Consider the following 21,996-nt stretch of genomic DNA (forward strand, 5'->3'; position numbering starts at 1 on the left):
CTGCATGAGGTTTAACATCCCAATTGTAATGTTGTTTGTGCAATTAATATTGTATTACCTCCCTGGAATTTGTGTTTGTTGTGCATATAATCTTTTATATACACACGTGTGCGCGTGCAGGCATATTTAGTGCATCCTTGACTGCTATATGAAGGCACTCCACAATAAATTTTAAATAACTAAGTATGAAGAAATATCAGACAGACAAATGATGGAGATAATTAAAATCACTGGCCTTTTCCATCCTATTAAAAGGCTTCATCCTAATTCAAAGCCTGTTAAACAGCATCTCTATGTAAATGGCCTCTGTGAGTAGTCAAGAAACATAGCATAGACTGGGTATATATAATGCATATCCTTGTTAGAGCTGTTCTCGAAAACGGCTTTATCTGTAGGATATTCACCCAGAATGACTTCCCAACTTTAATGGCAACTAAGCTCTATTCCAAAGGAATGGCTACTGTAAGGCACTTGCCAAGGCTGCCCCATTTAGCTGTTCATAACCTTGGTTTCACACCTCAGTTTGAAAAAAATCAGGAACAAAGCAATGGTGGATATCTCACTGACCTTTGTGTTTCTTGTAGGTATCATAGTGACACCTGAATCTTTCCTGTGGCCTCTGCATCGGTGCTATACAAATTAGCACGTTGAAAACAAATCTCTCACAATTATTTTTTTCTTTTTTTTTTTCTAAGCTAGAAGCAATTTTTAAAACTGTGCCAAACACAGGCTAAACAAACAGCAATAGGAAATTTTCTCCATAAATAAAAAGTCCTGAGAAATCAAAAGAATTAGCATTCAGCTGATCTTTGCTGGATACAGAGAAAATGAAGTAGCTAAGGCTACCTTTACTCATGCTTAATGATACTTTGGTCCAAAAATACTGCCAAATTGGAAAGAAACTCTGCAGAGGATAATTACACTGTATTTCCAGCTACCAGCTTCAGTTAAAATGACTGTTTTCTTGCTACTGCTTTGATTTTATTTAAAAACTTATTTCCTTTCTTAGGTGGATTTTAGTTCCAGTCCAGATAAATGTTTTGGTTTTGTCTCCTTAACTTAAGGCTGACTGACTGTGAAAGTTAGGCTAATGAAGCTTCTGAACTGAACTGTTTTGGCTTTCAGTGCTCACATGCAACTGGAGGATACGTGGGTGCCTGCAACTGTAATTTGTAGAAATACAGTCTGGCAGGAACTTTCTGAAGTCCAGACAGACACAAAAGGCCAAGAGCACTGCATATCGCTTCTAGTTCTGGTGCAGCTAAGGATACGTAAAGTAAGAACAAATGCTACACCACCCTTTATGCCTAAGTTGCTATGAGTAAGGTTGGTATCACGATACTTGTAGGAAGCATTATAGAAAGCTGGAGAACAGTGTTTACTGTCTTACATGGTAAATTTGGCTCACGGGTAATCTGTGTGTTTTAGTAAGTTCACATGGACCGCACGATGTATGTAGCTCAGCTAATTTCGAGTGAATTAGAAGGCCCCTGCTGCGTTCTGATGGAGTTACCTTAGAGTCTAAATGTATGCATTCAATCTAGATGTCAAAAAAACCTAATATTATCATAAATTTTAAAAGTTATGAAATAAAACAAAACACCAAAAACCAGGCAATAAAACTCAATGAAGTGGGGTTCCGGTTGCACTGAGTCATATACAGGCCAACAGTGTTACACATCAACACTTATACTGAAGTTTTTGCGAGTTGGCAAAATTGATCAGTCGAGACTCAATGTTAACAAAAGTGGTTATTTTCCTCTTTAACTCATCATCCACCAGTTCACATTTTCGAATGTTTGCGCACAGAGTATAATATTATAATTTGTCTTAGGATTTGCAAGTACTCTGAAGGTGTCCTCTCACATTACTAATCCATTTCTGAAATGGAATGCTTTTTGCCTATATAAATTTTCCAGTTCTGTCATATAAATTCACTGTATTCACTGAGACAAATATAAAATCTCAGTAGACAGACAACAAAATCTTATTCACGACAGGATTCTTTTTTTAACAACTGCCTGAGAGTAGTGTCTTGTCTTGAGGATTTTAGTTAGGAATTGCTGCAAGTTTCTATTAATAACAATAAAATGTTTTCACTTTTTCTCCATTCGTGTTGTTATCTTCCTACTGAAGAAATAGCCTACATTTAACAAAAAATATGTAAGACTTTTTTTCTTTTTTGAAGTGATCCAGTCTCTTCAGGCCCTTTGAAAGCAGTTACCACACTGGTCAACTCTTGTTTGCTGTTATGTAGGAAAAGGAAATCTTTTAGAACATTATAAATCTTTCCAATGATGGAATGATTTTTCAAAAGTGATGAACCATCACAATAGCTTTTTATTTGCTGGGAATGTGGAAGGGTTGTTATTAGACTGCACATCAGGATGTATTATTTGGTTTTGTGGACATCTGAAATCTCTATTTATATTCCACTGAGATAACTGCAGACAAGTGCTAATTTTAATAGTTTGTTTGGTTTTTTTTTTCTGAGAAGATGGAAAAAAGAAACTGAAGTGGCAGTTTACTATGAGTATTTTGTTGTTTATTGTAGCTGGATCATTTCATACTCTCGTAGTTCAGGTTGTATAATTGTTGAATTTTACTCCCCAGAGAGTTTCCTCCTTTAAATTTAGCAAGGAGGGATAATCTGGTGGTTTAGATTTTGAGTTGATTTCGGGGAGGTCTGCAGTTCCTCACTTGTCTCTAAAGTTCCTGGGCAATTGCAGGTGATTTACTTCATCTGAAATACTTAGCAGGTAAATTGTGTTCTGACACCCTTGCATGTTGCGTGCATTTACACTGTATGGTCTCTAGAGCACGGGTGGGCTTGTGTTACACAGCATAACACATGCGTACGTGTTGTTGAGGTCTTTTAGGTGATACTACAGATCACACAGTGAAGTCAAGGAGTGCAGGACTTAGGCATTTGCTAATGATCGTTTAATCTATCACTTGCTCTCACTCGGAGGCGATATGGTAGTCGCTTAATTTCTCGCAGCAGTGGCACCAACAGCTTTATGATGGAAGATAACTTGTAAATTTAAGCGTTTTATAGATCTTTCACTGTATTATTGCACTTAACAATATAGTACACTTACACCTGTGAAATGAATCTTTTGTTTCCCCTTTTTGGCAGTTTGTGCAAGCAATACTTAATGCCATCAGTTTGTATTAGCAGGATGATGTGATCCAAGCAGCTCATTCTTTCTCACTCCGTTTTAAGCCATTCAGAAGTGCAGTGTTTCCCAAAGGTCTACCTTTGGTTTCCCTGCATTCCACCCACAGGGAAAATCCTGGGATGGTAGATGATTTTCATCTGTACTTTCACATTATATCCCTTTCTATTTTTAATACTATCTTACAGACACCATGCTCACTGCATGGGTTCACTTGTTATGAAACATTACAGTTTCTGTTTTTTCTTCTAGGTAGAGAACAGACCCAAATATTATGGAAGAGAGTAAGTAACATACATCTCTGAAAGTGGTTTATCCGGACATGTTGGTTGATAATAGTTACAGAAAAGGTTGCAAGCATTTGCTCTGGGCCCTTTGTTTCTTCTCTGTGTTTTACAGCAGTGTGTCTTGCTCACCATCAGATTATTATTGCAGTACCACCACTTTTGTCTGCCTAAAATTACAGCTGCGTTTTCTGATGGATATCGATATCATTGAGCGCTACCTTAAGCAAGAAAAACATGTTTCTGTACTTTCAAAGGGTTGTCTCTATCTGCCTCCCCCTCCAGCTGGCTTTTGCAAAAGGTGTGCAGGAAAAAAAAAGATGTAGATCACAAATGCAGTATAAGTGTACAGTATATATGTGTCTTCTATTTCAGACTGCTAAGGCAGAGATGGTTAGATTTAGCGTGGGGAAACAAAGCAGATCTTATTTGTGTTTATTTTGGTGAAAGATGTGTAGTGTTGCTAGGTTATTACACCAGTAATTACAGAGATTATATGCAATCCCCAAGATTTTCGCAAGTTGCCATAATATCCCCGAATGCTGCAAAATGTTGGATCGCATGCCACTGGCACAAAACATGTGAAGCCAGCAGGAGAAAATGGATTTATTTCTGCATATTAAATTGATAGATGCAGATTTAAAAGGCAATGTGCTTGTTTCATAGATATTGTTTCATAGAAGCCTTTCTAAACCATTTAAAGTGACTTCAAATGCAGGCAGAAAGGGATATTAATTTATGGTGTAGATTCCTGTAAATCAGTGATTTTTACATTTGTTTCTCTTTTGATTACTGTGGTTGGTGGTTTTTAAAAAAAGAGGCAAAGGTGATTTAAAGGTGAAAAAGCATGCGTTTCGAAAAATCTTTGTTCCTCAGATTCCATGGGATGATCTCAAGGGAGGAAGCTGACCAATTATTAAGTGTTGCAGAGGGAAGCTATCTCATTCGTGAAAGCCAACGGCAACCTGGAACCTACACTTTGGCATTAAGGTTGGTAATTAATATTTCATTTTTAAATTTATAAAATATTCAAAAGATCGTACAATGTTGTTGACCTTAGTGCTTAAACTTCCTTGTGGTTAATTTTATTTTTTTTAAGTCATGGTCACCATTTAATGAACTGGTACTTTTTTACCCTAGTTACAGACTTCGTATCTTTAACCTTCCCTAGCCCTTTCTGAAGTGCTAACATTCCTTATTATTTGCACCATCAGGATAACAGCAATTGTGTTTTTGCTGGTGGTGCTTCATTTTGCCCTTCTCCCACTACATTACAGATGTGACCCCATGTAGACGTTGGGAGAGCAGGCAGTCAAGCAATAGAAGTCCTCTTATGAGTTCATCTGACTAGTCTACTGTGTGGGTTACTTACTAGCTAGCTGAGGAGCAGTTAGTTCTCTCTAGTCCCTCTGTGGATGGCCAATAAATCAGGAGGGTTTTTTTGTCTGATCACCTGTTAGCTAACAATGTTTGCAGATCTGTCTCCTCTGGCAAGTGGATCAGATAGAAATAAAAAACTGAAATAAAAAATAACTTAACTAGTTGTAAGTTTCAAATAGTTTAATTACTTTTAAGGTAATAGAGGTTATTTTGGCCTCAGCTGTACACCTAAGTACTCACATGGGAGATGGTGATTATTTTGTTTTAAATGGTGATTGTTATGTTGGTGATGATGGTGATTATTACGTTTTAAATCTAAGTGGGACAGAAAAACATTGAAGGAGAGGATGCAGTTACTGAAAGTTTTATATGGGTAAAATAAGGTTATGATTAAAATAAGAATATCTCAAAATAATATGTTGTGATGAATAAGTCTTCTTTTTTCGGGGGGAAAAAAAAAAGTAAATTTTACTGAGATATTTCTTTCTGTAGTAATAAGATTCCAAATAGAAACATTGACATTTACAGTGTTTTGCATTAATAGTGTAAATAAATTGGTGTTGCTTATTAGAGTCTAATACTCCATTTCATCTACTTCTGCTCTTGCAATGTTCATTTAAAGCTAAAAAGAAAACAGTTGTCAACACCTGGCTTGAAGACAAAGATCTCTTGCTCCTTGCTTCTGATGGTGCAGAAGGCACAGGGTCTATAGACTGTGAAAGATGAAGCTGCTGTGCATCTTGCAGGATGTATTGATATAGCTTGTTTTACAAATGCTCCTCCAGTCCAACAAGTCAAAAGATAGATCTTTTCTAGGTTTGATGGTATCTCTTTCAAACTGGAAAACCTCTCTGAAAGCAATAAAATCTATTTTTGTACCCAATAGAAAAGAGAATGGATAGCTGTTGGTGATCAATTTGGGAAACAGTTTCAAATGATAGCAAAGCTGTTATCGTGGATTTATTTTGAGGAAATTTAGCATTTGGCAATACACCTCAGAATCTGAAACGGCAGCGTGTTGCAGCCATTTCATTATGTTTAAGCACTAGCTGAATGACTTTTATATTAAGGGCAGTGGTCTAGGTGGCTGCTTTCCATCCCACAGGAAGTAATGCTCTGTTGTCTTGCTGTACTTTTTACTTTACTACTGCTATACTTTAAAGTATACAAATGAGAGTCTTTGCTCTCATACCTTAGGTGAAAGTTCTCTGTGAACTGCAGCACTGTGTCTTCCACACATGGGAATTTTACCACTAGGATTTCTTTTTCTCTCTACTAGGAAGTGTAGCAGCAGTCTGTGTTCCCATTGACTGGAGGCAGAGTTTTGCTCAGTTTCCATTTTTCCTCTCCCTGGAATTATATATGCAGAATATACCCATTAGCCAATATTCCCACTGAGTGTGTTGCTGACATTGTAGCATCTCGTAAAGACTAGGTAATTTCTGTGGTCTGTCTGTTCATCCTGACTGTGAGAAGTTTGCTGTGATTGCCATGATGAGTTAATGTAATTTTACCTGTTATAGCATCTTTTGAGACCATCATTTGTGCTTGTGTCACTACACTGCCAGACGGCAAAGGTAGCTCTGTCTGCAGCTTAGATAATTGCAGTAGGAATTTCAGAATGTCATCTCCATGGCTAGAAATGGAGCTTGTCGGTAGGTGGTATGTATGGGCAAAACCTTTCCAAGTTCAATGGAAGACTTTGATTGACTTCAGGGTCTCTGATTTCACCCTTTCTTTTCTAGCTGTGTGAATCAATTTGATCTTTTCGCACTAGGCTTAAGTGCCACTCTGTCATTCAAGCAGTCATGTTAATTTTAAGATCACTTCTGTATGATTTTTGCTTTTCCTTCTTTACCTTTGTTTTACCCTTTAGAAGGTATAGGAGGAAAGAAAACTTGGTCAGCTGTTAGTTTTATATAAAGAAACAGACACAGAACAGGTTTCACAGCATTTTACAAAGCTAACCCAGCAATGCTGAAGAGGTGCTCTAATCCTGCAATAAGTAACATAATGACAAAACACAACATGGAGTATCCATGTTTTCTGATTGTTTTTCAGACATGCTTTGGAAAACGAATGGAACGTGTTGAGTAAAATTTAGATGCTTGGGGGTACCCATTGACTCCTGACATAAATACTTGGTTCCCTCTGTATTTCTGTGTATCTGCTCAATCTATCTCTCACTGTGTATGTTTGTTGCCTGACTTGTCTGTCTTTGACAGTCTGTCATTTGTGATTAGGACAACATGGAAACTACCTATGAAGTGTGATTGCATCATAAAATCCCAGTTCATTGAGACCTAAATGTCTCGTGGAAACATTGGGTAGGATCAGCTGCTGTTGAGATTGAGACAGGGTTGTATCCTGGCTTGTACTTACCGGTTCTTCTGCTGGGGGGCAGGCAATTCAGTAACACATAGGGCTCAGCACGCCCAGCTCTGCCAGATGTCTTCTTCCTGCGTTTGTGTTGGTGTGCCTGGGAATCCTGAAAAACCCAGTGCATCCAGTCGTGAAGAGCAGTTTAGTGAAACAGGATCATAACCCTTTCTGTGGCAAGGTATGATGTCTCTGTAATGAAATATTTCGAGTCTTACATCTGCAATAGAAAAAACAAGCTTTTCGTCTTTTGTCCTGAGGGCTCAAACCAGCCAACTCCTCAAATCATCATGGAACAATCTGAATGCTACATTTGATTCCACCAGCTATTGTAGCTGATGTCTAAAATCTCGATGGTGTGTTCATACCAGCCATTGGTGAAGTTGTTTTGAATTTAGTTCCAGTTGTAGTTTTTTGTCTAATGTTTTGGTTTGGTGTTACTAAATTAAGTGAAGGCACTGCATCCTCTGCGTCCTCAGAATTCAAAAAGGAAGATATCCTGGTGTTTGCTGTTTGATTTATTTATTTTATATTACAGTTTATTTAATCAACTTCAACATCAGGTATCTGCTGTGTCGGTAAAGTTTCTAACATAGTTAAATTGGAAGTTAGAAAAAAACACTAAGAAAACCCTTGGCTACAAAGCAAGCTGGTTGAGAGATAAAGGTAGAACACAGAATCCTTACTATGACTGCCCAAACATTGTATTTGTGAATACATCATCCTCTATGCTGCAAATCTGATAGAGATTAATGAACCCTAGCTCAACTTTGTAAAGTGAGTATTTATCTTCTTCTGGAATTATTAAAGAAGATCACCTCACCGAGGGATATATTATAGGGGAAAAACAACCACATTCTCTCTTGTTCTGTCTCTGTCCTCATTGCTGATTCCCTTCTAGACTTTACTTATATTGGGCATCTTCCAGAGATTCTCAGATTGTCTTTGCTCTGCACTGAAGATTTCCACTTGTTAAACAACTTAATCTTCCTAGAAGATAAAGAATAAACTGTTAACACTACAAATCATAACTCCTTTGTAGGCAGACAGAATTCACAGTTATAAAAACATGTTTTTGTAAAATCTGGAACAGATTGGACAATCACACTGAGCTACAGCCTTCAACTACAGCCAAAATGCACAGAATGCAAATGCAGTTGGTGCATGAAGGTTCTTTTATGGACTGTTCTACTCCTAATGTTGCTCTTCTGCATCTCACTTCTTTTTAAGTTACTCTAAGGGATGCCTTAAGTCGTCATAAAATGGACAGATCTGGGGAGAGATCTGGGTAATTGTTGGCAAAGGGTTTCTCCCCAGTTATATGTCTCTGTTATTGTATTAGCAAGTTTTCTGACTATGAACACACTGGGTCAGATCAAAGGACCAGCTCGTCATCCAGTCCAGTATCCACTCTTCGGTAGCTATTAATAGAAGACATTGAAAGAGAAGTGTAAGAACAAGATGAACATATAGGAGGAGTTCTCTGGAGTGCTCTCCGAGCCTCTGAAAATTTGCTGTTCAGGGACTTCTGAGCAGAATTGTTATCTTTGCTATTTTTACAGGCTTTTGATGGGGAGATTTTTGATTTTTGTCTAGTGGCTTTCTGAGCACATTTTTGAGCCCTCATAGACTTTGCTGTCTGCAACTGTAGCATGAGTTCCATGCCTTAACTAGGTTTTATGGGAAGCCACATCCCTTTTTTGAAGATTCCATCTCACAATTTTATTGGATGCTCCCCAGTTTTTGTATTATGAGAAACAGTGAACAATTGATCTCCATTTAACTTTTCCATGCCACTCATGTCCCCCTTATTGTTCTCTTTACAGGTAGATGAGTCCTAGGCTACGCTTTCAGGTCTTGTAGTGAAGCTGTTCCATACCCCTCATCATCTCTGTCATCTTTCTCCGCGCCTTTCTCTTACTGTGTGGTGATCTTTTGGGGATGAGGGGACCAGGACTGCACATCCTGTTCAGGATGAAGTGGGCTATGGAGTTTTCTTTCTTCATTTCTAAGCCTTTCTAAATGAATTCTCGACCACTGTGGAGCATTAGGCTCTGAGGCTTTTATAGAACTAGCTTTAGTAAATCTAAGGATCTTGTTCCTGAGCTGCAATAGCTACAGACATAGTCTAGCACTGATTAAATGACCAAATATAGGACAGGACAAATAATAGCTTTTGCAGGCTTAACTGAGGCGGTCAAATATTCTTAGTGCAATGCTATGGAATAGTTAACTGAGTTCAAAGTGAGGATGTTGAATATTTCTTCTTCTTTAATAAGGCAGAAAAAATGATTCTTACCCAAAAAAACTTTTCAGTTATTAAGGTTGCCCATGAGTTACTGTAAAATCTGCTTTCCACTCATATAATAAGCTGCATTTTGATTATCTTCTGATGAGCTATTTTTGTCTACTTTCGTCCATTATTGTGTAATTAATTTGCATCATGACTTTTTTTAAGATAGACTACCTTTTAAATCTAAATTTTAAACAAAACAAGTTTTGTTTTCAGAAAACAAATTCCTCAGAATCTGTAACAGAGGTAGAAGTATGTTCTTAAGGAAAAAGAAAATGATAATTTAAATGTTGTTTTAAGTGTGTCAGTTTGGCTAAATATTCAGAGCTGTCCTTCAAATAAAATTGATGTTCAGAGCCTAAGAAGGCCTGTGAAATTGTATCAGTTCAGACACTGGATAAAAGAGAATGATGCATAAACACTAATAAGAGCAGCAAATCAGCACCCTACTATATTTAATGCCTGTACTTAATCATGGATGTGGTTTCTCACAGCTTATTTAAAAAAAAAAAATAAGCACAGCAGAATTCACCAATATTTACTAATTAATTAATCAGAGAATGCCACTGTAAATTTTTTGCAACCCTGAGGTTTAAAAAAAATTACTAACAAGAGAAAATTATTGTAGGTATATATGTGTGTCCATACATATCAGCAAGTCTATGTGACAATAAAAATATATAAAATACATTGTAATGTTAATTAGATGTTCCAAATGGATGAAAAGAACTGAAAATTCCTAATTAACTCCTGGAGGTATTAGATCTGCTTTTAAATTTGGCAAAAGAGTAGTACAGGGCTTAATGCTAGGACCTATAGCAAATGACAGTAACGATAAGACAAGGTTCGCAGTGTAGCCTTTTGTGGTTGAGAGCTTGTTTAATAATTAGGATGAGGATAAAGAGGAAATGGATAGAGATTGTACAGTGGTAGGCGTTGAAGTGTGATGGTACTGCGTGTTCTTTTGAGCAGCTATCTGCTGTAGCACGTTTAGTTGGTTACCATGGTTTCCCTTCCTGCAAATTCTATTGTTGTGATACTGAGAATGAATCGAAATAAGGTTCTGCAGCATGATTAAAAAAAAAGGTAATAATGTTAGCCATGATTATGAGTCATGTCGTCTTTGTGTTTGGGGGTTAGGGCACATTCAACATATGTGGCATCAGGAGAGAATTCTTGAGGCGAAATAAATATCAAAAATTAGTAATCCTTAGTTTAGTCGACCAACTACATGTATTGTGCAAGAAATTGATACATGTGTTCTCTCTCCCTAAATTATGAAATTGTGTTAAGAAACTAGCCACTGATATTTTAAAAGGAGACATAATTGGTAGGCTGTTAGAGCATAATGCTGCAAATCAACCTTTTTAATTGCAGAGGACAACTGCTTTGGTAGCCGAATGCTGTTCATTTTCAGTGGGCTCTTTTGGGACACACGTGTAGTGCTCTTCCAGAACATGCGTTGATTGCCGTCAGATTACTTCCGCATGTAAAATTCAACATCTGCAAAAGCTTCTTGAATTCAGAGGTTAAAACTGTGCATCTGCATTCTCCTGGAAAGCCTCATTGTACAGGCTGGGACACTGGAGAGGAATTGGGGAAAGAAGAATTGTTTGAAACAACTTTTTATGTGATAATAGCTGAATTACGTGTGTTTTTTTTTTAATTAGGAATGTATCAAAATGTGGTCATAGTTTATCCTGAATCTACAGCTGATCTATAAGTAGTCAGAAGGAGCCCAGCAGAACAGTAGCTGACTGCATCCCTTCACTTTACCATGGTAACAGTGTTCTGACATCATGCTAGTTGGTAGGAAAAAATGCTAAAGACTAAACTTTGCGTATCTTTCTATCTGTGTATTATTTTACCTGATTTGCAAATGCAGTGATTGCATTTGATTGCAATGAGTAGCGAGGGCTGAATTCAGTTTCTAGGAACCTTTCTAAAATATTTACACAATATTCCTTGGTCGCTAGCTGAAAAACCTGGGAAACTATCTATATGTATGTGTATACACACACCAACTATAAAGCTTAGCTGGGTTAAATAGAATTGCTCTGAAATGCGATCAAGCCTATCTGTGGCATAAATATGTTTCAGCCTGACCCACTTTGATCAGTTTTCTTTATTCTGCAGGAGATGGCAAAAGAGTGCTCCTTCCTCTGTGGCCGGCTGAAGCTCTCGGGGAGGGACTCTTCCTTCTCCCCTAGGCTTAGCCCGTCACACTTCCATAGGCGCAGAATTCAGGCAAGTTTCAAAAATTGGCCACTCAGGTATCTGCAACTTCTTTTAGATGTAAGAAACAGTACATGCTTAAAGCTATTTTAATAGGCTAACACAACAGGTATGTCAGCTAATATGCTGGGCTTTTTTTTTTTTTCTCCTTGTGAAGAGCCAAATATTTCTTTTATGAAGGCTTAAATTCTGCTGAAACTAAAGCTGTTATTCTGTTGGCTAGGTACATCACATGAGCTAGTGCTAGCCCCAGGGGAAAGTGTGCTGATAAATTTTGGAGCTTGCTTTCCTGCTCTAAAGTAAAACAATTGGACCTCTATTTAAATGATCTTCCATATAAAAGAAGTTTCTTTTCCTATATAAAATTTCATACTAAATAATATACTCTGTCAATAACGCGGAAGATTCAGCTACCAGTAAACAGCATAGCTGTCCTGCATGTCATCTGCCTTATGTAAGCGCACCTGGGCACTACTGAGGTGGCTTCGCTTAAGCATTTATAATAATAATAAATAGCTGCTAACCTTAATGAGTAATTAACTGGCTACCTAGGCCCTCCCACAGACTAGAATGCTTTTTTCCTTATGGTTCATGTCTTCTTGCTGTGTTCCTGTTCTCCATCCCTCCTCTTCCCATCTGTTGTTGTTGTCAGCTCTGTTTTCTTTTGGCTAGAGTGTCTCATTTATCTTTGGCAATTCAGTTTGCTGCAGTCTTTCTCCTGCTCATGTAAGTTCAGCACTTCTCAGAGGAATATTCTCTGCTTTGGTGGTGTTGTGAACTTTTTGGTAACTTGTCCAAGAACTGTCTGTGCTCAATGCATATAGCTCATGTTCATTTTATGCCGTGTCCTTCACCTCTGCCTGTAGCTCCTGCTGCACCACAAAATCTAATCTGGTGCACGGTAGAGGCATTGGGCTTGTGGTGAGGCACTATGGTGGAGCTCAGAAGATCTGGGCTTGCTTCTTGGCTTCACATATGACTTGGCTTGAGGCCTTTAAGTTTTCCATGCTCCATTTCTCCATGACAGAGGATACTTTCTTTTCCTTATTGTCTCATGTGCCTGTTCAGTACAAAAGTCTAGGATCTCTTAAAAATGGCCCAGACAAACTGAAAGTTGTACCCCATCTCACAGACTACCCCCAGTCAGAGCTCCTAAGCAGGAATCTGTGTTGTACTGTGCTGTTTCTATGGTGTATAATGTCTGCCTGTTTTGAAGCTTGTGGGCACTGTTGGAGTTAGTTAGTGGTAAAAAGTCAAATTATAATGCAATAAGTTGATAATTAAATTGTGTATATGTGGACATAGCACACATTGCACTCTCCTCCCCTGTTCCCTCCCCTGTCAAAAGGATACATATCTTTTCTGTCTTCTGCAGGTTCTACTGGAGTGCCTTTTTGCTCTTATTGCTTTTAGAAAATGCTAAGTAGAAATATATCTTCAAGTTTGTCCTTTTGTTTGGCCTCTTCTTTTGTGTGCTTTTGAAATACGTATTTATAAATTTTCATGTTTGGAGAAACAACTTTTTTCCTGTGCTTCATCAATAAGCAAAGAAGTCCTTCAGCTGTAGATACTATGGATGCTTTATAGATATGTTTTCAAAATAACACACGATAGCCTTATATTGTTGTTTAATCTTATAATTGTTTTCATCAAAACATTTATGAATTATTCAAACACTAAAACAACTAACAGCAGTAGATGTTACCTGGCCCAGTTTTCCTCTTCCCTCTTTTATACTTGATGTAGCTCCGCTAAGTTTAGTTCCCCCTGATTTGATAGGTGCTAGGAAGAGAATCAAGCTAATTTTTTTTTCTTTTATAACTTGAGATGAGTTAATTAACTCTAACGGTTTCAGTAATAAATCGAGATCTGCCCCACCTCCTGCTGCACTTGCACAAAGGAATAAATTGTATTCTAGAAAAACAGAATAAAATAAAAGAAAAGCTATCGGTCTTTATTGATAAGCTGTTAGTAGCCCCAAAAATTCTAACAGTGCATATTGCATATGGAGGAACCATTTCATTTTACATTATTACACTTGTTTATTGTTAAGGAATGCAGCTGTGAGGAAATAACATTTTAGAGAGCAGGATGAGTACATTGGTGAATCTCACTGTTTGCGAAAAACTGGTGAGTGATTACTAGAAATCAGAGGTCGAATACATTGAGAAAACAACTTAAGTAAGTAGCAGATTGTGTAATAGCTTTAAGTAAGTTAAGTAAACTTGCATTGTAAGGTTGGGATTAACAGTGGCTTAAGGCAAATCAGATTTGACAAAATCTCTCTGGAACAGAAATCTTACTGTAGTTATTTTTAATCTAAGGGAAATTTAAAATTTTTTTTAATATAAACTTTGAGACCTTGAACAACAGCCTGTAAAGTGTACATTAAAAAACAAAACCAAAACAGGAACAACAACAAAAACAATGTTTCTCCACTCTACTCTCCAAAACCCTTTTTGCACTTGCAAAGCTATTTTATGATAAGGACATTTCTTTGAGTTTTCATTTGATATCTTCCACTCAGATTTCCTTGATATACTGAATTAAAATACGCATATTGTCTTAGTAAGATAAATGAAGAGCAAGTTGCTTTTAGAAAACCTGTAGAAGCAAAAAAGAAACGTGACAGTCATGAGTAACTTAAACCCTTGTAGGAAAAGCTGCTGTAAGTGAAACAAAAATGAACATGTTTGAGTACTATGCTATGGCAGTTCTCTATCCTTAGTACGCATAATCGCAGTGGAATTTCTGTTACAGATCTGATGTTGTTCTACTTCTAAATTTACCAGAAAAACAGTATCATATATGACCTAAAATGAAAATGTTATACATAGGCAGAGTAAAATTTGCACGAACATCTTGAAGTTTGCTGAGCAGACAGTGGTGAGGGTTGATACCTTAGCTTAGAAGAATTCAAACACAGTTCTGCTTTAAAGTAATATGAAAGCTCTCAGTAAGATGAAGTCACACTGTAAAATTAACTCTTGGGGAACATTTCTTCAAAGTTTTTGGTAAAGAAACATAACTATTTGCTTACTCTGAAACAGTGAAAGTTACTAACATTCCTGCTAGAAACATTTCCAGAAGGTGTTTATTCCAGGCATGTTGACATAGGTTTCCAAATACTACTTTCATTTAAAGAGAAGGTATCAGGCTTTTACTACTTTCCCATGTGTCTATAGACTTCAAATGTGTTTCAGTCACTAACCACAGTGAATCTTTTCCCAGGAAGCATGAAGGTTTCATCAGGTAGAAAAAGCAGTAAAACATTGCCCGAAACATTGGTATTGACACTGATTCAATCATCAGATCAATTCCAGGGACTTATATCAAGTTTAAATGGAAGAGGGCATGCAAGCACGGTACTAAGAAGAGGTAATACATCTGCACAAGAACTTATTTTCAGAACCAAACATTATTTTCAAATGATCTATCACTGATCAAGAACATGAGTGATCTTACGTGTTAAGTGATCTTACTGCATATTAATAGCATACATGGTCCTTGATCAGCTGACATTTGTTCAGAGTTTGAGATGGTGAAAATCAGCTGTTCATATAAAATAAGACATTGAGACAAAAGAAGACTTTTCCTATTATTTTGTCAGATTTATTTGTGAAACACACCATTACAGGTACCAAGGGCTGATAACACTTTCAGTCTTCGTTGTTTTCAGCTGCTGTTACCTACTGCTGACGCCCTGCGGCAGTGGTTTCTCTCTCACTTGACAGTGCTCATGATCCACAGGAAAGTGCCATTGCTCTGGTCCTCGCTGCCTGCTGTTTGCAGCGTGCTGCTTGCACAATATTGTTTCCGTCTTGGACAAGGAAGTCTGGGCAGTGATGCAGGTAAAGAGTCTTCTGTCTCAATTGAGAGAGACTGCTGGGAGGCTATTGTCAATGATACAGCACCAGCTCTGAATTTTTTACTTGATCTCGATTAGACAGAGTTGAAGGTTTTGCCTGCATTGACGTGGGGTAGACACATTGCAGTTCCAGCTCTGGGATTTGTTTTCTGTTCTGAAGGATGCCACACTTTTTTCATGCTAAACTAAACTATCATGCATTCAGCCAGCGCATGGGTCTGATCAGGTTTTAGGGATAACTTTATACCTAATTAATGTTCATCAAGCAACAGCCAGCCAATGCTGCCCTTCCAAATGGCACAGGAAAACTCTCTATAGTGACTGTACTCTGCCACCTTTCTCAGCCATATCAGACAATGAGGTTTTTTTGACTCCACTTACATAAAATGCACCTTTACTTTCAATCCCTAATGCATTTGATTTCATTTATGTGTGTTGTGCTCTTGTGAACTACTGCTAAGGTTTTGGAGATTATGCTATTTGTCAGGCAGGTACTCTGGGAAAATGGCAAGTTCCACAATTCCCTGGCCATCCTCAGAAATATCGTTGCCAATAAATAATAAAAAAACAAAAACAAAAACAAAAATGAGTTGCTTTCAAGAGCTGGAGACCTTCATGGATAACTGTGTAGAAGACGTTTTGGCTGCATGCAAGACTTGTGTTTCTTTGATAGGGAAATGGGCCAAAAGAGCATCTGTGGAATAACTTGTTTTCTTTCACATGAACACAGTATTCTTAGGAGCCGTTCCTGATTGTAAGTTTGCTTATATTTCTGTGGCTTTTTATGGAGCATCAAGACTCTAGTCTTAAGTGTTGGTTGAGAGTTTTCAGAAGTTAGAGCTGAAATTCTGGCGCCTAATTTTAAGTGAGACTTCTGCTGTCTGGCCGCCAAGCACGTTAAGACACTTTTTCTCCAAGGGAAGATTAAGTCCGAGTGACCTTCAGGCACATGTACAGACCTTAAGATTTCCCAGCTCAGTGTATGAAGTTGCTTTAAACTAATGAGGACACGAGTAGCCCTGAGGGGTGTTAACTTTGTGGTCTGGTTGCAGCTACACATTTTCAATAATGCCTTTGTCTAGATACTCTTCTCATCATAAAATAGCCTGTGAAAGAGGTGAATAGCTACTGTACAATTCTGTATGTGGACTGTAAAATCCATCTTCTTAGATGGTAAGAAAGTGCGGATGGGCTTTCGGTCCTTTACTTCTTCCTTTTGTTTCATCAGTGAATGCTGCATACAGAGTAAGTGGCTGAGTCTGAAGCCTGTCTCGCTCATGCTATGATACCTAATTCAGCTCCTCAGTCCTTTATTACTAGCCGCATTTGCTCTGCCATTTAATCCGTTTTCCCACGTTGTTATCCACTCTGCCCCACTGCCAACCAAAGGGACTAGACAGAGTGATTGCTTTTCAGACAACTTGGAATAAAAAAGTCTTTTATCTGTAGTCCTGCTGCTTGCAAACAAATGCACAGTGGACACAATGAGACTGTTTGACATGTCAGAGGTCTATTTCTTTTTCTTGGAAAAACATCTAATGTTCCCCTGTTTAAACCAAAAGAGAACATACATTATCTGTGTCCTGCTTTCTATTTCTTAAACAAAAAACAGCTGGTACTAGTGCTTGCTGTTAGAAAGAGACCATCAGGAAGTTGAAATATCAAATCTTGGCTCTACGTAGTTGCCACGGTGATGTATAATTAACCAGGCTGCAGTAATGTTATAGAAAGCAAACATAAGGAAATATTCTTGCTAATGGAAAAATTTAAACCATAGTTTTAAGTAAGACTGAAGGGACTGAAGGTTAAATTTTAATTGATCATTTGCAATTGGACATGTATGTTTGCACTTATATTGTAATTTGATCAAAATAGTATCATTGTATGCTCAGGAAGAAATTTAAATTACTTTGAAAGAAATAAAATAGGATTCTGAGACCCATTATTGATGGTACAGTCATTGTAAGAGGTTGGTGTTTCATTGATTTGTGGGGATTTGGGTGGTTTTTCTCCTCCTTGTTGCTAATAGGATTCTATTTGAAAAACAATACATTTCCCCACAACATATCCAATAAGAAATGAATAGGGAAAAAAAAGTTTGATTTGGAACAAATGGGAAACCAGATAAAGGCAAACCATTCAGTGTTCACCTCTTGCAGCTGATACACTAGCACCTTTTCCAAGTGGTTATGACACTGATGCAGAGTAATTTGTTTGTCTAAATGCCTTTCTCTAAGTGGTAATTGTTAAATTATCCTAATGTATTTTAAACTGAGAAAGTTGAGTGTGCCTTTGGAAGGCCACACATGCCAAAAGAAATTGATGTGCAGTTCCCCAGATCCATACAGGAGGAAGTTTCAGTCTGTTTGTGAGGTTTATGGGAGAGATGAGTTTAGGCATGGGATGCTGTTAAAGAATTAAAACTGTGGAACATTGTCTATGAGATATTTGTGTGCTGAAATGTGGGTCAGGAGCAGTGGGATAAAGATTATATACTTTTGGGAATCCTATTCGTTGTAGTATCTCTCAAGGACACGCTTTACGTGTAGCAGTCTGAGCAGATGTACAGCGTAGGGGCTGCTCAGTAAAACATAGCTGGGGTAGAACCATGCACCTACTGACCCTGATGGGAAGAGGATTAATGCTTTAAGAACTTTTGTTTGTTCTCTGCATTTCGTCATCTTGTTCTTCAGAACTTTGTTTTAGACTCTGAAGGGTGTTACTAAAATCAAGACACCATGTGTACTTAGTAGTAGGCCCTGAGAAGTTTTTATGTGCCTTATCTTCTCATTATAAGATTAGTGTAATACTTTCTCTTCTAGAAAGGTAAGAGCAGTAAGTGACCTTCAGCTTGTTTAAAACTCTGCTCTAAGTACTGTCAGAGCATATGTTACTGATTAGAGCAGCAGTTCACCTGCTACATCTCTTAATAAAAATAATTCTATTGCATATTGTCATAAGGCCCATTATTCTTCACTTTCAAACTTATTCGGCTCTCCTATCAAATTTTAACATTGTAGTGCTTGTATGTGCTCCATGTGCATTATTCCCACTGACTTGAGCAGAAGACAGTGAAGGTTGCTCGCTCTGGCACTGCAAAGTGCTGAGCACTCTTGGCTGGTGTTGACTGCTCTGACAGTGGAGGGTATGCACGGAGTACGTCTCATGGTCAAAGCTTGTTTGCCACACACTATGCTGAGTAGGAAGATGCTGTGAAGAATGAGCCTGAACGTGTTCCTACCCCTTCTGCTGTAGCTTAGGACATTATCTTTCTACTTTCTGAATTACTTGTATTCACTCAGAGTTGCATCTTGTGATGAAATTAGCATTGGGTAAAAATGTATTTCTTTCTGTCATTTTGTAATTTCTTGCTTTTCAGTTTGATTCAGTGAACTTTTAGTTTGTGTGGCATAAAAATGTGCATAGAAGTACCAGTTCAATTCCAGTAAAATGACCAGGTAGCTCCTACACATCATGTCCTCTTTTCTTACTGAGCAGGACGCAGATTCCTGAGGGCCCCCTCAGTTTGAGCGTTGTGTAAAAACAGCAGCTCCTGAAGTTACAGTCACTGTTGGATTATTGATAGGGGGATGGGAAGGTTTGGTATTTTGATTCAGAACACAAGAAAAAAAATATACATCACAGAACAAGTGGTTTTGCCCATATTTGCAAGAAGAGTGCAATATTTCACCTGAGGCGAGGTCTAAAATTATGCTTTCTCCTGTTTGGCAAGGCCCCATTGAAAAGGAGCCACTTCGGCAAAGCACCAGTGTTTACTTTGTTCCTTAACATCTCCTATGAAGCATTTGATTGTAAAATGGAAGCAATCCATCCTTTCAAATTTCGTTTTTATTTGGCAGATCTGACCTCACAAGGGGGCCCAATACCCTGAGCAGCCACCCTTGCTGCTGTCTGACCAAGGAATAACACTGGAGCGAGCTGTGAAAGCAGCTTCTTGCCTCCATCTTCTCCGCAGGAAATGCACTGGTTGTTGCCAAGTGCAAACACTGGTGTGTTTTCACATGTTTAGATTGCTTTCAGGCAGGAAATTGTTGCAGATTCAAAGTACAGTTTTTTAAAACACGCTAATATTCAGGTAAAATTGGCATTCTTATGGTTGCTAAGAGGCTGTATCGAAATCCTATTCCACCCTGACTGCAGAATTGCTAGTGTCAGATAGCTTATGTGTTATATATCCTGTATATTACAAAGATTTGCTTGAAGCTCAGGACTTAACAAGCATAACACAGAAGGACTTTTGTACAAAGCTTGAAGAGTTAGTCCTTGGCCTTTGGCCAGGAATAAAGAATGCTTGCCCTTGTGCCATTTTGTCCTGTGCTGCTCCAGTTCTGGCAGCGGTTCTGCTTCAGTGTAATTGTTGGCACTGAAGCTCAGCTGAACCCTGAATGGCCTCTTCCTGCAAGCAAGCAGGGGCGCAGAGGTCCGAGACGGCATCAAAACTCTGTATTGATCAACTGTAATAGAGGACTCTATTATGAGAACTCTTCATATCAGAGCCAAGCAAATTGACTACAGCGATGCAGTAGTAAAGTGCTAAAAAAAGCTATAAAGAGTGTGAAGTAATTTTCAGTTTTTCCATGGGATAATGGAGGGGCTAAAAGAATAAGCGAACAAACAGCTCCTTCTGGGACAGTCACTGTTTTGGCTCTCTATCTGCATTTGTTGTTGATCTCTCCTTCCTATCTGTGCTAAGTAGTAGTTGAGTTTTTCATTCTCGTCTGGACCAGACACAGAGCATAGTCACAGCTTTAAGTGATAAAGTATTTCGTATTGTTTGCAAAGGCTTGCTTACTCTTCTTTATTCTGCTTACTGTTCTTTAAAAAAAAAACTTTCCCATTTCATTGAGGCAGATTTGGAAGTCAAACCAGAAACTTCAGACTCTACTACGATGGAAAGCACTTTGTTGGGGAGAAACGTTTTGAGTCCATCCATGACCTGGTGACAGATGGATTGATTACTCTTTATATTGAAACGAAGGCAGCTGAATACATTGCCAAGATGACAATAAATCCAATTTATGAACACATAGGATATACAACTTTAAACAGAGAGCCAGCACACAAAAAACATATGCCAACCCTGAGAGATGAACATGATGGCAAAGAGTCTACAGGAGAGGATGAGGTAGCAGAAAAGAGGGTAAGCAATTGTTAACCCACACTCTTTTTTCTGTTAGACTTTTTATTTTGTACTTTTAACCCTCCCCCTCTACTATAAAGTGCTAAAGGTATCTGTAGATATTTAGTCTACATATTTATTTCCAGTATTGCATTAATAGTAATATTTAAACTGGTTATAGGGGGGTTTAATGGTAATTTTTGCATATTGCAAATTTCTATGATTTGGAGGTTAGTTATTTATCATTGTGAGGTTCCTTTCTTCAGGTGTTTTCACAGTTATAGATGTTACCATTAAGCCACTCCTTTATTTCAAACGGGCTAAGAATATTTCATCTTAAAATTGTTTACAGTGTCTAAGACAACTGCCCTTTGGTCAAAAATTATATTTCTTAAATTATTCAACATTCCCCAAACAAATGCATTCCATAATCTATTCAGCAGTCTGCATACAATGACAGTAAAGTTGTCCACATTATAAATAAGCCTGTTCATTAAGATGATAAAATGTTAAAACATTTCACTTAGCTAAGTTCAGCCTGTCAGAAGCTGACAGAGCTATTTTTGGCCTCAGCCAGACTTATGAAGAAGGATTGCTCTCTTCAGAGAGTTGCAGTATCAGCTGAGAACTAACTGTGTCCTGGATTATATAAGAAAAACGAACAACAAAGAAATCTTAGAACCGGTGAAAACAGAAATATTAAAGGAGGTTGGGAATGTATCAGGCAGACAAAGCAGCTGCCTGAAACTTCATTTGTGTGACAGAGACTAAATTTGAAAAAGAAAACATAATGTAAATTCCATCATGTTAAATTAAATACTTTGTTTATTGAAAAGCTGACATATGAAAGTCTTTTTAAAGTATATTTTTACATATGTGTAGGTGTTAATGCATGTGTAATAGTCTGATACACTCCCCTATTTCACAAACTTCAGAATGACTTTAGGAGTATCTAAAATGCTTATAGTGCTTAGAAGAATGCTAATCTTGGTTGGGATCATCTGTTTGTCTTTCCAATCAGAAATATGCCTGTGATTTCAGTTTTTCTTGAGGTGGAGGAAAGGACTCACTGACATGGCTATTTTAGTGAAACTAAGCTCCATAGAGAGTCCACAGAGAGAGGAGGCTCCTAGCTTTGGTCCTTCAAATCCTTCTACATCAGAGTCTGTCATCCTGCACTGAATTTGCTGAGAGATGAAGCACCCAACTTAGCTTAAAGTATGAATTTTCACTGTTAT

The 21,996-nt window shown here is 37.9% G+C and overlaps 1 protein-coding gene across 1 annotated transcript in view; it reads left to right on the forward strand.

Annotated features, from left to right (window-relative positions):
* CHN1 (chimerin 1) overlaps positions 1 to 21,996 on the forward strand; it is a 104,618-nt gene that overhangs the window by 30,735 nt on the left and 51,887 nt on the right. The window contains exons 4-6 of the mRNA XM_082314525.1: positions 3,432 to 3,463; positions 4,340 to 4,453; positions 20,491 to 20,779. Coding sequence (XP_082170651.1) covers positions 3,432 to 3,463; positions 4,340 to 4,453; positions 20,491 to 20,779 — 435 coding nt within the window. The remainder of the gene's footprint in view (positions 1 to 3,431; positions 3,464 to 4,339; positions 4,454 to 20,490; positions 20,780 to 21,996) is intronic.

This window comes from Platalea leucorodia (genome assembly GCF_965183815.1).
Source record: "Platalea leucorodia genome assembly, chromosome: 5".
Classification (NCBI taxonomy): Eukaryota; Metazoa; Chordata; class Aves; order Pelecaniformes; family Threskiornithidae; genus Platalea; species Platalea leucorodia.